Here is a 17,076-nt window from a genome sequence, read left to right on the forward strand (position 1 = left end):
TCAGGCGACGGTGGTGACCGCGGCCGGGAAGGGACGCGGGCCGGGTGCTGCTGGCGCTGCCGGGAGGAGGAGTGGGCGGGGGCGGAGTGGGGCGGGGCCTCGGAGAGCCCGCCCCCGCCGTCTGCGGCCATTGGCGGCGGGCTGGGGGCGGGTGCGGGCGCGGCGATTGGGGCTGGGGCCGCCCGTCACGGCGGGGCTGGCGGGCGGCGACGTAGCGCCGCGCTCGGAACTGACCTACTAACACACATCTCCCGGCGCGGCCACGGCGCCCGCGGACCAGGCGCGCCGCCTGCCTCCCGCGCCGCGCCCTCACCTCCGCCTGCCGCCCCGGAGGCCCGGCCGAACCCCGGTCCCCGAACGCCGTCGGCTCGGCTCCCGGCCCCCGTTCTTTCTTCCCGCCGCCCCGACTCGCCAGCCGGAGAGCAGGATCACGGTAAGCGCTCCGCCCACCGCTGGCCGGGGCCCGGCGCCCGGCTCCCCGCGGGCTCCTGAGGCGCGCGGCCGGCGGGCGCTGGGCGCGGGGCGGGCTGTGCGTGGGGCCCGGCTGTGCGCGGGGCTGGCCCGCGGCTGCGAGTGTGCGCGGGGCATTCATTACATAAACTTTTGCTGCCTTGTCAGGAGGGGACTCGCCACCTTAAGGTGGCTGCTTTGATTGCAGCGCCCTCGCTCCGGCACGTAGTCCGGGCTGGCTTGCGCTCCCCCCGCTGCTGTTGCATAATGTCTCCTGATTTCAGGAAAATTGATGTTTTGGTAGAGGAGAGCGCCGGGGAGGCTGAGCCGTCTCTTGGGGAAGGGCTGCGCTCTCTCCTTTCTGGTCCCTTCAGTGGGACTGGCAGCGGAGGAGAGAAGGGGGGCTGAGTAGTGGGGAATAGTCTTGATTTTCTCGTTGAGAAAGAGCGTCGGTAGCGTGAACGGTGACGGCATTCAGAGAATGCCTGCGCTGCGTTTGTTTGTGTCCGGGGCTGAGTCTGCACAGACGTTTTCCACCCTGTTTGTCGTCAGCGTGTTTTACCAGCGCTCGGGGAGGTTGTGGGATTTGTCCTTGCATACATTGCATAATCTGCCCACGGTGAAATACTGGCAAGGATTAAGGGTTAATGTGCGAATGTGCGCGTACGTGGGCAATGATTTGGTAATTGTAGTGCAGCGTTGGGTATTGGATCATTATTTGCGTGTATACTACGTCCCAAACGAAAAGGATGTGTCTTTTTTTTTTTTAAACACTCCTACAAAACATAAAAGGAAGAATTCCTCGGGTTGTATTCTGATCTTGGATACTACCCGAGCTCGTCCCTTTGGTGTTCTGAACTATTCTTTTTAAATCTGGGACAAACCATTGTGACGTTCACCTCCCACCTTCCTAATTTTAATGCATTCCGTTCGATCAGCCCTTTTTTTTCACCTTATTGTCATTGCTTTTTCAGACACGACAAGACAGCACATAATAGTTTCCTGGAAATGTTGCATTATGTAACTGACGAATTTGCTGGCAGTGAGCATAGGAAGAGGGAGCTAATTACGTGATTTTATAATCTTGCTACAAAGAAAGTAGGACAATCTCAGCCTTTAAAATGTCACTGTAACAGTTTTTTAAAAGGATATTTTAAACAAGCAAGTAGACAACTGGGTAAGCATTGAGTTTGCTCATGTTGCCGAATGTGCGTCTTTTGCCCTAAATGAAATGTGCGTTCTTCTAAATTTAGCCCTAACTATCGCATTTTAACAATTGTGGCCTCACAGCGCTATTTCTGGTGTTTTCTCCAGGGCTGTGTGCAAATACAAGTTCAAGGCCATTTGCTGTAGTTTTAACTCCACGCCTTCCGAGAGACCTTTGATAAGATTGTATTTTTAGGAAGGCATTTCGCAGAGCCCGGTGATTTGCTGGATGCTGACTCCCATTTATCTTTTTAAAGGACACTTTAGGAAAGTGCTGTTCCCTGAGAACAGCAGGGGATGACCGAGTGTCATCTTTTGGTCTTGGCTTTTGTAAATAACAGCGAATGAGGCCACAGTATTATTTCACATTTTTTTTTTCGTCCAGACCAGATATGATTTATGGGAAACAGATATAGGTTAGTAGACTGTATTTTTTTTAATGGATGTCCCAGTTTTATTCATGTGAGAATTATATGACTATGTAATATACTCAGATTTTAAATTTATTCCTGGACTCTTATGTAGTGTGTGTGTGAATATATGTGTATGATGGTGTGTGTATGTCAGATTGTTTCCCCCTAATGTAATAGTAAAATAATTAAAGAGCAGGGTTGTGGAGGGTTTTTCAGGGGCGGGGAGAGGGCAGAGAAGGGGACAAAGATTACAGAGATTCACCTCTGGAACAAATTTATTGCCCCAAGTAATTGAAGTCGCTTTCCTAGAAGCTAATATTGCTCCAGGGCCCCAGTGTCAGACCCCCGACCTACTCAGGAGCTCGGGTTGGGAGCCCTGGGCCTGAAGGGGCCGTGTAGCGCCACCTTCCGATCGCGACCTTAGGGGTGCTCCCTTCCTCCCAGCGCGTTCCTCCCAACTGCGGCCCCTTCGGGTCTGGGGGTGTGTGGGAGGGTGTGGGGGTGGCGGGCGCGGACCTCGGTCAACGGCAGGGAGCGCCCTTGGGCGGCGCTTGGACCGGGGCTGCAAGGCGGCCTGCGCTCCTCCTTCTCGCCCCCTCCCCACATTCCTTTGTTCTGGCGCGGGGGTCTAGGCTGCACCGAGGCCCCTCTGCGCCGCCCACCCGGCGGGGGCGGGCCCGGGGGGGCGTGGCGCGGGGGGCGGGCGGGGGCCGCCGAGGGACCGTCCGCTGCCGGGGAGTGCGGTGCTCCCTAGGTTCGCTTGGGCGGAAAGAGGGAAAGGGGAAGGGAGGAGGGACAGAGAAGAGGGCAGCTGGAGCTGGGGGATCGGAGCCGAGCGAGCTGGAGGGACCCAGGGCGAGGCCGCTCCGCGCGGAGAGGGCTGCCCGGCCCCCTGAGCGCTTCAGCGCCGCGGCCCGGGCTGCTCCAGGGGCCTGCCCCTTGCTTTTTTTGCGCGCTGAGCTCCTGAGCACCGCCGACACCTTTGTTCGAGAAGGCGTCATTGTGTGTCCTTCCGATTCTTGTAAAATGAAAAAGACCTAAGAAAACCACCAAATGTCAACAGACCACAAAAATTGGAGGTGGGGGGTGGGGGTTGCTTCAGTATTGATGATGATGACAAGGAGGACCCCAACTTGACGAGTCAAGTGTATATATATATATATTTTTTGTGTGTTGGTAGATATATATTTTGAACACTAGTTATGTGGCTAGACTAGAGAGAACTCGAATCCCCCCGAGTTAAATATTTTAAAAAATCACAACACTTGTGTGGATGGGATACCGCTGTCCTGCTGAGTAAGACTACGGTACTTTCATCCTGGCAATAAGTCTTCTGAGACTGTGCTCATGCAATAAATCGCAGTAAATTCAGGGCAGCGTCACAGTTCTCTAAAAGCCATCAGCGAAAAGTGTATTGTTTAAAAAGTTGGCTTCTATGGGATCAAATCCTATCCACCCCCCTCCCCCGTCCCTAATGGTTTCTTTTGAGTTTCAGGCAGGTCAGTAGCTAGGAAACAGTGAAGTGCTACCTAGGAATACAGGCTCTGGGCTCAGAAAAGCTGGGTCCCAGGCCCTAGTCTTGGGGACTGCTCTGATAGGCCTCCGAGGTAAACTGAGGGAATAAATCCTGTTTATTTAGCTGGAGAGTTGTGGGGAGCTCAGTAAATGCTTCCTGTCTAAGTGACTTAAGTGACCAGGAAGCAGGTATATGTGCGTGTGTATGTGTGTGTATTTTAATATTCATCTTTATTTTTCACTGCCTAAGTCTCTGTGCAGTAAGGGTTGAAGTTTGAACTAAGCCTATAGTTAAAGATTCTTCTTGAAATACTGTGCTTTTGTTGTTGTTGTTGTTCTAGTAATGATTAATTTTTTTCTCAAAACTATTTGCTATTTCATTCAATGGTAATTTTAGTTTGAAGGAAATTCTTGACAGGATTGCAGAACCTCATACTTCCCAAGTCATTGGGTTAATGTTCGGGGGAACTGTTTAAAGGAACAGAGAGAGGTGAGTTGATGGTAGCGTTAATTGTGTAAAAAGGGCCAAACAGCTGTCTTTTTCCAGTTCCCTTGACTTGTTTTGATGGTTTTCCTGGGCCTGGATAATCTCTGGGTCTAAAATTCCAGTCAGAGATCACAGGCTGGTTCGACCTCACAGATGAGCTATCCTGGGAGGCAGTGTGTGCATCCTTTATGGTTAAAACCCTAGGATATGCCCCATGAAACTGTCAGTGGTTGACCTATTAATGTAGAATTAAATTTCATTTGGTTTATCCTTGTAACATAGAACAATGCTTCGCTAAGAATTACAAGAGGCAAAAATTAGGCCTGGAACTAATCATAATTGTTGCCTTGATGCTGCTTATTCTTCAGAAGAGATGATGAGCTAGTACTTACTAAAATGGACCCTGCCTGTGCCAGGCATTGTGTTGACTCTTCTATTATCATCCCCATTTTAGACTTAAGAAAGTGGACCTTAGGAGAAATTGATTAGCAGTCCAGGCCAGGAACCTGAAAAATGGGTTTGTGGGGGAGGGGGGCTCTGTCTCTGTCTCTTCCCTGAGTATGAATGCAAGCTCACTGGAGTTTTTGAAACAATTTCCTTTTCTGTGTTAAAGACTTATCTTTGCTAAGTGCAATTATAACATCACTATGATGCAACAACCTGAAAATTAAAACCCTTTGTTTGGGCCCTTTCCCATGTTGAGCAATGTGCTTGACTCACCAGCTGAGTGGATATTTCTAGTTGACCTTGCTTTGGTCCATAGAGTCAGTTCCGAGACGTGAATGTGATTGCAGCATAGAATGGAAAAGGTGCAGTCATATTGCCGAGGCTTTATTTTTACCCGAGTAAAATCACACATACTTCATTATTTCCATTGTAATCCAGATGGCATTGATGCTGTTCAGAGTTGTTTATTTTTAATTTGTATTAAGGAATGAGAGCACACTTGGGATTCAATTCAAAATATGACAGAAACAATGTAATTGAAGTTTCCTTTAATATTCATTTCTTGTTTTTGTAAGGTATGCCTGTATTTCACAGGGTTAACACATTGTTTGATATCCTGTTATTTTTCTAAATTACATTTGAGTTGATTTTTATCCAGATTGGACTTGTGTGAGAATGTCGAAAGACATTGACCTTTGATCACAGACATTACATAAGAGCTTTTCAGTTTCAAAATGAAGTTATATTACCACCACCCCCAATTATCTCTCAAATTTCATTACAAATAACTTTCTTGTAGTTAAAAAAACACTGTTTCTCATATGGTTTTAATTAGAGTATGCTAGCTTGTTTTTATGATAAGAACGTTTAGTAGAGATTTACTAGATACCTTTTGTAATAATCTGTGCTTTGAGCATTCATTTTCATTGGAAGCAGAATGATGTTTATAAGCCTTTTAGTTCTCAGAACATGGTGTCTTTTATTAATTAACTTTCTAGGGATCTAAAACTGGAATTAAGTAGCCTTCAAATAAACACTAAAAATAAACATTTAAAATAATCTGTTCTACTCATGAGGCACATAGTAAATGGCATTTGTAATCGTCTGCTCACTGGGAAAGAAACTGAACAAGAAATTAAAAAGTCAAGCTGAGGAAAACTGGAATGATTCCTCAGTGTAATTAGGAACATTCACAACCTTGCCCTTTCATACCCTTTTCTCACCCAGCCCTGCGCGCACCCTGTTTTCCCCATCATTGCCACATGTTGCATGTATTCTGGCATTACTTACCTGTTGCAGAAATTTCCTATAACTGGGTTACTTCATGATTATTGGTGTCCCTTAGGATTTCAGATTAGTTGCTAGTTAATGAGAAGTTATCTTTTTGAAAGTTTCAAGAAAACAAATGGTCCCCATTTTGAAGTGACTGCAGATGTTTTTGTTGTTGTTAATGCATTAGTATTTCATCACCCCCACCCTTCCAGTTCCCCTCGCTCAAGCCTTGAAGTTGTTTGGTTGTGTTAGCATCTATGCATTTACCCCCAGCAGTCTTCAGAATATTTCCATTGAGAGCTCGCTTACAAATAGTGGACTCTTTTTATTAAAAAAATAAAAATAAAAAGTTAGCTTATACTATACTATTTCATATTTCAATCCCGTAAATTATATCAGTGCTATAGTAAAATGCAATGTTGTCATTGTATTTATTAAGTTTAAATCTAATTTTCAAGTAGCCCTTTGTTGAGGATGAGAGAGCAAGGAATTTGAAGTATTTTCATTTATCATAAACTTTCTCTGGTTTTGACACATTCATTTACAGAAGTATCCGAATAGAAAATGTTGGTCAGTTTGTTGCTATGCTAGGATAGATTTTGGCAGAGCGTGTGAGAATCTGTTTATGTGTGTATTCATATCTTGATCAAGTATACATTTCTCTCTGACTTCAGGGTTGAAGTCTATGTTACTAGAGACAGAATTATATTATTAATGGGAGGCATTTATGAGGTTTAACATAGTTTTCTTAATTGAAAAAAACATTTTATTTTCTAGCCTGATTAGAAGATCCTCGTGCAACTTCAGGGTGTCCCACCCCCAGATTTTATTCTCATCCAGGAAAAGAAAATAAAGCATTTTATTGAAACAATCACATCATGGATTTTACCCACAGGAAGAAAATGTAGGTTAATATTTGCTAGTATTACTAGTTTAAAGAACTGTGAATTGATTCATTAACTTTTATCTTTTTTCACTAAAATGGCACTTATCTCAAAAATAAGCAGTTGTCTTCCTAGTGGAGAGATGTAGTTTAACATAAAAGATTTTTTTCCTTTAATGGTATCTATACTATATCTCCAAGAGTGTAAACAGCACATTCAGAGAGTAGAGGAAAAATGAGGTAATTTTGTCAAAATATTTCCAAATCATTGGGCATATCAAATAGTACTTCATCTTGTATTGACAGAATGTTAAAATCAGAGATTAGAATAGAAGCAATTTGCAGTCTCTCTCAAGAGATAATAAAATTTTTTCATAGTAGGTTTTAATGTCTAAGCTATTAGTCAGCTTTTAGATGCTTGAAACAAAATGTTTCTTTTCTTGTTTTGTAACAAGTTTAAATTGTCCACTAGTATTTCCCTGAGAGATGTGTTGGAGGCCAGGGAAGATATAGGTCTGTTACTGTAAACATAAGTCATAAGGTCCCTCCTCAAAAAGAAATTAGGACTAGAATTTGTGCTGTAAAGCTTTATTTGTTTAGAGAATTTTCTAAACCAAATTTAATCTTAATTAAAAACATTTAGGTCATCTGACTTAAGTAGAATTTTAAATCTGGGCTTACGAAACAACTCCTGCCTGTAGAAATCTCGTGATGTACTATGAAAAAGCATTAATTAGCAATGGCACGTCCGTGTTAGGTGTGGGAAAATATGTCATTGGAATGTGATGACTCCTGCTCTTAAATTTCTCTTTTTATTTGTGTTTTTAAGAAGCAGCCATATTATCTAATGGGTGTAATGAAACCGATCGTGCTGAACACACCAGCATCATAGAATTGGCATTTAGTGTCAATTACTCACCAGAAAGGAAACTAGCGGTGACTGATTTAACACAGCGTTAGTGGTGATCTGAAAACTTGAGGCAGAGGTGAAATGACTGTTAAATTAATCATAAGGGAAAACACTGGAATCTGAAATAAAGGTATTAGTTGAACATAAATACTGATGTTTTTAGAAAGCACTGCAATCCACCTTTGCATGCTCTTTAAATGTATTGTTGAAAGGCACAGATAGATTCTCTCCCCTCAACATCTCTGCCCTCTAGTGCTGCATGATCTTGGGAAAGTCCCTCAGTCTTCTGTGTTTTAACTGTACCCTATTCCCATGTTGAAAATTGATATATTTTGGGTTTGTGAAAAAAAAAATCGCAGATGACAGTGCCAACAGCTGTAACTTTTCTTTTCTTCTATTTATTTTAGCATATAGGATTGCCAGGAGATTAAAATTTTAGAGACAGATGAAAATTTAGAATGCTTTCTCAATTCATTAAATAATCACAGATATAAAACAACTCTGAGGAAGATGGAGAAAAGTTCCAGATGGTACCTTTGTTGTCTCAAAGAAGTTCTGGCCACATCTAATAGTGCTTTGCTGCCCCCAAATCACTTAGTTGCTGCTGCTGCTGCTGCTAAGTCGCTTCAGTCGTGTCCAACTCTGTGCGACCCCATAGACGGCAGCCCACCAGGCTCCCCCGTCCCTGGGATTCTCCAGGCAAGAATACTGGAGTGGGTTGCCATTTCCTTCTCCAGTGCATGAAAGTGAAAAGTGAAAATGAAGTCGCTCAGTCGTGTCCAACTTTTAGTGACCCCAGGGACTGTAGCCCACCAGGCTCCTCCATCCATGGGATTTTCCAGGCGAGAGTACTGGAGTGGGGTGCCATTGCCTTCTCCAAAATCACTAAGTAAATGGGTATATATTACACAGAAATGAGAAGAACAGAACTGAGAATCTTAGCTCTTCCACTTAACTAGCTGTGTGACACTGGGCAAGTTGCTTAACTTCTCCCAGCCTTAGTTTTCTCATCTGAAAGTGGTTATTATCATGAAGGCAGTGAAATAATGACAGGCCAGGCTCAGGGTGCCTGTTGCATAGTCCGTATTGAGTAAATGGCACCTGTAATGATTGTTTTTATTGTCACCATACCAAGAAAAAATCAGCGTGGCTAGAAACGTGATACGTACACTGACTCCCCATGTTGGCAGCGTTCCTACCACACCCGTGGATGAGTACAGTGCTCTTCTGTATTCATGAGCCTGCCTCTCACCAAAGACTAAGGGGTCCCTGATTCTTGGGAGTTTGATTCTTCCTTCCATCTTTATCGGCCCCAAGTCTGGCTCAGTGCCAGATATACAGTAGGTGCTCCATATCTGTTGCATAAGACAAGTAATGAATAAGAGAAGTTCTCTCTTAATAAGTAAAACAATCTTTTTTAGAATTTATGTAATAATATCAAATTTCAAAGAATGTATCAGCAAGTTTTTGGCTACATAGCTCTCTTAGGTAAGGCAAATAAGTCTCAGTCAAATGACGAGCACCTAAGAGGTTCAGTTTGTTGCTAGGATACAAATATATTAATTTGCTCCCTGAACTAATCGGCATTCTAGTTGGGCATACAAAACAAACATGTAGGAAGATACACGTTGTACAAAATCAGCACCTCTCTCTATAGTATCTTGAACTGCTAGTAAATTCTTTTCAACACAGAAAAGTTATTTGATAAATAATATTACAGAAGATACCCTTATGTAGTATGTGATGATTTGCTGGTGGAATCATAGAGGCAGTTACTATGTGCAGATGAGGGAAGAATCCAGATTCTAGTATACCTAGTGAAATTGAAATCGGAAGATTAACTGAAAAGAAATGAGATTTTTCTGCAGGTTTTGAACATACCAAACAAAGTTATAGAGATGAAGAAGTGGACATACAGTACTTAGACACATAGAAGTGGGTTAAGAGATTTTAGAATAAGTGAGATATTTTTGTTAAACAGAAGTAGGATTATTTTCTCTATGCATGTGGCAAGGGCTGCCTGCCTGCCCTCACTCACACTAGACTCAGCGTGATTCTTTGGAACAGGAGATTGAAATCAGAGTCTTAACTCACTCAACATAGGTTTGAAATGATGAAACAGATATGAAATGATGAAAGAATGAAAAGTTTAGAAAGAGTAATACAGACAGAATGGTGGGGCATTTCAAAAGCATAACTGTAACAATTCATAGGTTAGGTGAAATGTAGAAAGAATTTAATTTTTTTCCAAGGAAAGGATAAATTTAAAAATGCATGGAACAGAAAGATGGTCAAGTGAAAAAAATACTCAGAATCATAGTGTACAAGGAAATAAATAGTAGTACCTGGGGATACAGTGGAGATTTGAAATGCATCTTGGAAAAGTTCAATATAGTTATCTTCCTGGAGTTGGAATTTTTACTCTTGCTTCAGCATTCATTTGATTTTAGTGGGGAGGACTTAACAGATTTAAGAAATACAAATTATTGACAGAAGGAAATAATCCCTTCAGTAAGTAGAAGGAAAAGGAGTTTTCATGTCAGACCAAGAAATAATAAGTGCAAATATAAGAAGTAGTGTAGTTTACTAAGTGATAACTAGGAAGCTCCCTTTCTCACACCATCACGGCCTGCTGTGGCAGACTCGTTGCCTTCATTTCCCACTAAAGTATATTATCAAAGACAAACAGAAGCTCAGTATTCATAATCATTAAGTTTTGCTGAATTGCAACTCACTGTTCATATTGGCTCAGTTTGATGGGCGAAAATGTGGCATTAAACCTTATCCTTGATGATCCTGAAATGATTACATCATTCCTTCTATTCCTTCTGGAAAAGACACAAGAAGCTGGCAGGCTTTTCCAACTGATAAAATCAAACTTCATTAGTCAATGTAAAACTATGCACAAGAAAGAAAGAGGGACATGGAAACATTAACTCTTTCTAATGGGGCAGGAGAGAGTGCCATATACAGATAGTGCTGAATAAACAGTTGTTTTACCATATCGCCTTCATGAAAGTATAACCTACTGGAAAACTAGGCAGAGAAACCCTGTCCAGAAACACAGATCCTAAACTACCATGAAAAGATTGTTATTGGAGCCTAATATGGATTTATTATCTCCTGTCAGGCCAAATTCAGATTATAAATTTGTCATCAGTGGAAAAGGAAGCTAGTTGATAGTCCTGTTTTCGAGTTCTTATATTTTGTTTGAAACTAATTAGTAAAATAGAAAGAAATTCTTTCCATAATTACATGCTCTCAGTTTAAAATAATTTTAAGTTTCAAGAAGGCACTGTACTTAAAAAAAAAAATATCTCTTTGAATAGTAACCATTTGTTTTAGGCTGAAGCTACTATATCAGTGAAATCTTTTAGGACAGAATTATCAGGACCAAAAAAGGCATTGTAGATGCTACAACCTTAAGTGAATGTTTGATAAATCAATTTGAGGGAACCAGGGGTAAAAAAGCATTTTCTCATAGCACAAATGCGTCAAAGAGACAGCTTTATTGAGAAGAGTCCTTTTCAGGTGTGCTGAGTCACTTGGCAGAATGACTGTGACATAAACCACATAAGAATTAAACAACTACAACTCAGTTGTTTGTGTGACTTTTATTTTTGTTTTTGTGGAAATAAAAATCTAGCTCCATTTCTGTTTTCCATATAATTACAGAATCTGTCTACTGACATTAAAAGGGTTTACTTGGAAAAGTTCCTTTTATGAGGTGAACTGGTTTGCTTGGCAGTCATATAAATGCTATCTAAAGGTATTCAGAAGCCCCACAAGATGCAAGTACTATTTAAAAATGTACTAACCAGAGGCGATCTGTCATTTCCTTCCTGTAATGTCCTATCCCCACATGCCCCACCCCACTGTTTTTTCTCCTGAAACACAGCCGCCTTCTGTTTCTCCCCAGGGCAGATCTGTTCTTTTCTCTCGCTCCCCTGGACCACATACTCCCCTGCTGACCGTTCTCAGTGGGGACTTGTCCTTTACAACTTTACAGTATAGGTATTTGGGTACTTACTTTCTTTTCAAAGTTGTAAACTCTTTGAAGGACAGAACTATTTCCCCTCAATGCTTCGTCTAGTTTCTTGTACATAGCTGGCAATAAATATTTACCAAATAGATAACGATTTCTCTTTGTGTATTGCAGGTCATCTAGAAGACCCCTACTTTGTTCAGTGAGAGGAGTGGGAGAGATTTATTCTGGATGGTAGAACAAAAGGAAGAATATTGATGGATTTTAAACTGCAGTTTTTAAAGCACTTGAGAACACTGAGGAAATAACTTCTTCTCCTGCACTGCTCATATAGGTTAAGGTGCAGCTGATGCAGCTGAGAAAAATGCAGAGCATCAAGAAGGAGCAGGCATCTCTTGATGCTGGTACCAACGTGGACAAGATGATGGTGCTTAATTCCGCCTTGACCGAAGTCTCCGAAGACTTGACGACAGGGGAAGAACTCCTTCTCAATGAAGGAAGTGTGGGGAAAAACAAGTCTTCAGCATGTCGGAGGAAACGGGAATTCATTCCCGACGAGAAGAAGGATGCCATGTATTGGGAAAAGAGGCGGAAAAATAACGAAGCTGCCAAGAGGTCCCGGGAGAAACGTCGACTGAATGACCTGGTTTTGGAGAACAAACTCATTGCACTGGGAGAAGAAAACGCCACTTTAAAAGCTGAACTGCTTTCCCTAAAATTAAAGTTTGGTTTAATTAGCTCAACAGCCTATGCCCAGGAGATTCAGAAACTCAGTAATTCTACAGCTGTGTACTTTCAAGACTACCAGACTTCCAAATCCACTGTGAGCGCCTTTGTGGATGAGCATGAGCCCTCCATGGTGGCCAGCAGTTGCATTTCTGTCATCAAGCACTCTCCTCAGAGTTCTCTGTCTGATGTTTCAGAAGTATCCTCGCTAGAACATTCACAGGAGGGCCCTGTGCAGAATGGCTGCAGAAGCCCAGAAAGCAAGTTCCAGGTCATCAAGCAAGAGCCAATGGAACTGGAGAGCTATGCCAGGGAACCCAGAGATGACCGAGGTGCCTACCGAGGGGCCGTGTATCAGAACTACATGGGGAATTCCTTTCCCGGATACTCGCACTCTCCCCCTTTGCTGCAGGTCAACCGATCCTCCAGTAACTCTCCGAGGACATCAGAAACTGATGAAGGTGCAGTAGGAAAGTCATCCGACGGAGAAGATGAGCAGCAGGTTCCCAAGGGCCCGATCCACTCTCCCGTCGAACTTCAGCGTGTCCACGCCACGGTGGTTAAAGTTCCAGAAGTGAATTCCTCTGCCTTGCCACACAAGCTTCGGATTAAAGCCAAAGCCATGCAGATAAAAGTGGAAGCCTTCGATCATGAGTTTGATGGCACGCAAAAACTTTCCTCGCCTGTTGATATGACGTCTAAGAGACATTTCGAACTCGAGAAGCATACCACCCCCAACCTGGTACATTCTTCTCTCACTCCCTTTTCAGTCCAAGTGACTAACATTCAAGATTGGTCTCTCAAATCTGAACACTGGCATCAAAAAGAACTTAATGGCAAAACTCAGAGTAGTTTCAAAACTGGAGTGGTGGAAGTGAAAGACAGTGGTTACAAAGTCTCTGACCCAGAGAATTTGTTTCTGAAGCAGGGGATAGCAAACTTGTCTGCAGAGGTGGTCTCACTTAAAAGACTTATAGCCACACACCAAATCTCTGCTTCAGACTCTGGGTAAAATTACTACTGAACAAGCTCTGGGCCTTTAGAGATGTCATTTGCAATAGATGAGTACGTTTTGTATTAGCCTGAATTTTCACTGGACCTGTGATGTCATTTCACTGTATAACGTTCACATGTTGTCTGTTGGGTGTCTTTTTGTGCACAAATTATTATGAAGATTAGACTGTGTTATCACTCTGCCTTGTGTATAGTCAAATAGTCCATCGCAAAGACTGTATATATTGAACATTATTTTTGTTGTTCTATTATAAAGTGTGTAAGTTACCAGTTTCAATAAAGGATTGGTGACAAGCACAGAACTTTTGCTCTATTGCACTTAGTTTTATGGGAAAGAAAGCAATTTAAGTTACAAAAGTAGATACTGTATTAAGATACTCTGCATTTTACTTATTTGCAGGAGTTTTCTCCCATCTATAGTAAATGAAAGTCACTCAGTCATGTCCGACTTTGTGACCCCATGGACTGTAGCCTGCCAAGCTCCTCTGTCAGTGGAATTCTCCAGGCCAGAATATTGGAGTGGGTAGCCGTTCCCTTCAGGGCATCTTCCCAACCCAGGGATCAAACCCAGGTCTTCCACACTGCAGGTGGATTCTTTACTGTCTGAGGGAAAACTAAAACATAAGTTCAACACATAATTTTCTTTTCCTAGTTTGGTCCAGGGTATGGTAAGTTTGAAAACCTTCCATAGGAGGAGAATAGAGAAAAGGGGGTGGGGAGTGCATTTTCTTGCATCTGAGCCTAGTAATTTACTAAATTACTCCCTGTTATATAGTTTTCTTTAAGGTTTCGTTTTCTATATCCTTTTTGTTTTTAAGTAGAAAAATCCAAGTTGTTTAGCATCAGCATGCCTTTAGTCATCTCTTTTAAGTATGACACATGGAAGTGAATAGTTGAGTCATTGACCCCCTTTGTTATTTAGAGGTTCTATTAAAGAGTGGATTAAAGACTAAGGATGAAGTCATTTTTATGTTATTGTAAATCTTAACAGTTCTAGGGTATAACAGTCTAGGAAATTAAGCTAGTGAAATACTGTTTTTACTTAGTTTCCAGAATTTCAAAGAACACATCAATGATCACATTTCATCATATTCAACCTGAGTATATGTAATGACTTGGCTTTTTACAGTTTGTTAATGATGACTATAAATAATAGCTCCAGTTTGGAAACTATAATATAGAAGTCCAGAAGAAAGCGTCATTCTAAGTAAACCAGTGGCAAGATCATGACTGATGGTTGGTCCAGGATCCTCAGTCGTCCCATGGAAGTAAGTGTCCTTAAATACACATTCTAAGTAAACCAGTGGCAAGATCATGACTGATGCTTGGTCCAGGATCCTCAGTTGTCCCATAGAAGTAAGTGTCCTTAAATACACATTCTAAGTAAACCAGTGGCAAGATCATGACTGATGCTTGGTCCAGGATCCTCAGTCGTCCCATGGAAGTAAGTGTCCTTAAATACAGGCAAGCGTGTCTTCTGTTGCAAGGTGGGACTGGCTTCTGGGTGGGCTGGAGGGGTGAGCGGATGTTGGTTAAGAACAGCTTTCTCCAGAGCTGTTCTCACCAAAGCCTCTGCAGAACTGCTCCCACACTGCCTTCTTTCTCATCCTAGCGATGAGAAGTATGTGTGTGTGTGCCGGGGGCATAGGGTGGGGGTCTTGAGGCTTCATAATACATGTGCAGGATGACTTAGCCCTCACTCTGTTACCCATATCTCCCAATTATAACATCCCAGTTTAGAGGGCCCCTGCCTTTTTGACTGCCTGATTTTTAGTATTTTAAACTTCCTACACTTTTATATTTTAAAAAGAGATCCTTTGAGTTAAAGGGAATGCTGGGACACACACACAGGCCATCCACTTTGTCCTTTTGGACATGGTGACCAGTTTCCTCTGAAATCTGATGCTTAGGGAATTTGTTGCCAGTCTCAGCCCTTGGACTTGTCTTTTCAGCAGTTTTTAGTGACTGGATGAGGCCCAGAGGCACACCTATATCATCTGCAAATGTTACAGGGCAGAGGAGGGTTAAGATACTGGATGGTAGTCGACATCCAAAAGTATTTCACAGCCTAGAATGGATGGAATGACTATAACAACATGAATCAAAATAGGACAGGGTGTAAAGTCAGGTTCCTGTGTTAAGTGGGAAAACAAAAGGCTGTCCAAGTTCACAACTGGGGAGAAAACAATAACTCCATATGGAAGAAAAAAAGCCCTAGTTCCCTTCAGTATGCCCAGTGCAGTGCTGGGCTGTGTCAACAGTGTCCAAAAAAAGAGACCGAGGTCCTGCTGTCCTGGGAGCATGCCTGCCAAGAGATTCAGTAGTAGACTCCCAGGGAGATTCTGCAGCCATGAAATAGAAAATATTAAGAAAACTGTTGATAAATTGCCCCCAAAAGGGATGAACCACAGACTGTGTGGTACTTACTGTAAGTGTCCAAGTGGATAATAGCAAAAAAGGTCAATCTTGAGTTGTTTTCAGAAGAATTGAAATGTGACTGTCAGATAAGGAGCAAAGCACCCTGCCCACCTGAGGCTATGTTACCTCCCCTGTGAACTGCTAACATTAGCTACTGTGGTAACTATATTGCATCTGGATGCCCCCCTCCCTAGTCATTTTGTCTTATAATTTCAAGCATCTAAGATTCTGTGGACATGAGTTTGGTGATGGACAGGCAAGACTGGCATGCTGCAGTCCATGGAGTCCCAAAGAGTTGGACATGACTGAGCGACTGAGGACATGGCTAGGATATTTAAAATGGTACTTCTTAAGCATAAAGGAGGACAACAAGGACCTACTGTATAGCACATGGAATTCTGCTCAATGTTAACATAGATGGGAGGGGAGTTTGGGGGAGAATGGATGTATGTATACGTGTGGATGAGTCCCTTCACTTTTCACCTGAAATTATCACACCGTTAATCAGCTATGTGCTATGCTTAGTCACTCAGTTGTGTCAACTCTTTGCAACCCCATGGACTGTAGCAAGCCAGGCACCGCTGTCCATGGGATTCTCTAGGCAAGATTACGGAAGTGGGTTGTCATGCCCTCCTTCAGGTGATCTTCCCAACCCAGGGACTGAACCCAGGTCTCCCATATTACAGGGGGAAGTTCTTTATCATCCAAGCCACCAGGGAAGCCCAAGAATACTGGAGTGGGTAGCCTATATCTTCCCTAGGTATCTTCCTGACCCAGGAATCGAACCGGAGTCTCCTGCATTGCAGGCGGATTCTTTACCAGCTCAGCTACCAGGGAACCCCTAATTGGCTATACCGCAAAACAAAATAAAAAGCTTAAAAAAAATAAAGGCTGACATAACAATTCCAGACTCACTAGGAACCAAAGAGAGATTAAGTCAGATAACACTGTGATACTTCTGCTCTACAGTGTCAGCTGAGGAAATGCTACCGCTTCTCTGTCCCACTCACAAGGTTCAAAACAGTGATGTAAAATGTGTTTAAAGGCAAATGAATCTATGTGTGCTAAGTCGCTTCAGTCGTGTCTACCTCTTTGTGACCCTATAGACTGTAGCCTGCCAGGCTCCTCTGTCCATGGGATTCTCCGAGCAAGAATACTAGAGTGGGTTGCTATTTCCTACTCCAGGGCGATCTTCCCAATCCAGGGGATCCCAACCCAGGGATCTCATGTCTTCTGCATTGGCAGGCGGGTTTTTTACCACTGGTGCCACCTGGGAAGCCCAATAAGTCTCTAACTATACTCAAAAAGTAAGAGAGGGAAGCCCCAGAGCACCAAAATTCTTAGGAACTC

The 17,076-nt window shown here is 42.8% G+C and overlaps 1 protein-coding gene across 3 annotated transcripts; it reads left to right on the plus strand.

Moving 5' to 3' along the window:
* The first annotated feature begins 200 nt into the window (after window positions 1-200).
* NFIL3 (nuclear factor, interleukin 3 regulated) lies at window positions 201-13,610 on the plus strand. 3 transcript variants are annotated; one of them, XM_027550354.1, is made up of 2 exons: window positions 201-433; window positions 11,743-13,610. In XM_027550354.1, exon 2 carries the CDS (start codon window positions 11,918-11,920, stop codon window positions 13,304-13,306), a length of 1,389 nt encoding a protein of 462 aa, XP_027406155.1. In that variant the 5' UTR covers window positions 201-433; window positions 11,743-11,917; the 3' UTR covers window positions 13,307-13,610. The 3 variants fall into 3 exon arrangements, with proteins under 3 accessions (XP_027406155.1, XP_027406154.1, XP_027406153.1); XM_027550353.1 differs by lacking the exon at window positions 201-433 and adding an exon at window positions 1,867-2,072; XM_027550352.1 differs by lacking the exon at window positions 201-433 and adding an exon at window positions 6,568-6,694.
* The last annotated feature ends 3,466 nt before the right edge of the window (window positions 13,611-17,076 follow it).

This window comes from Bos indicus x Bos taurus, chromosome 8, assembly GCF_003369695.1.
Source record: "Bos indicus x Bos taurus breed Angus x Brahman F1 hybrid chromosome 8, Bos_hybrid_MaternalHap_v2.0, whole genome shotgun sequence".
Lineage (NCBI taxonomy): Eukaryota > Metazoa > Chordata > Mammalia > Artiodactyla > Bovidae > Bos > Bos indicus x Bos taurus.

What these genes read in the sequence shown, in the direction of transcription:
- NFIL3 (XM_027550354.1), top strand. Translation starts at nt 11,918, where the DNA reads ATGCAGCTGAGAAAAATGCAGAGCATCAAGAAGGAGCAGGCATCTCTT.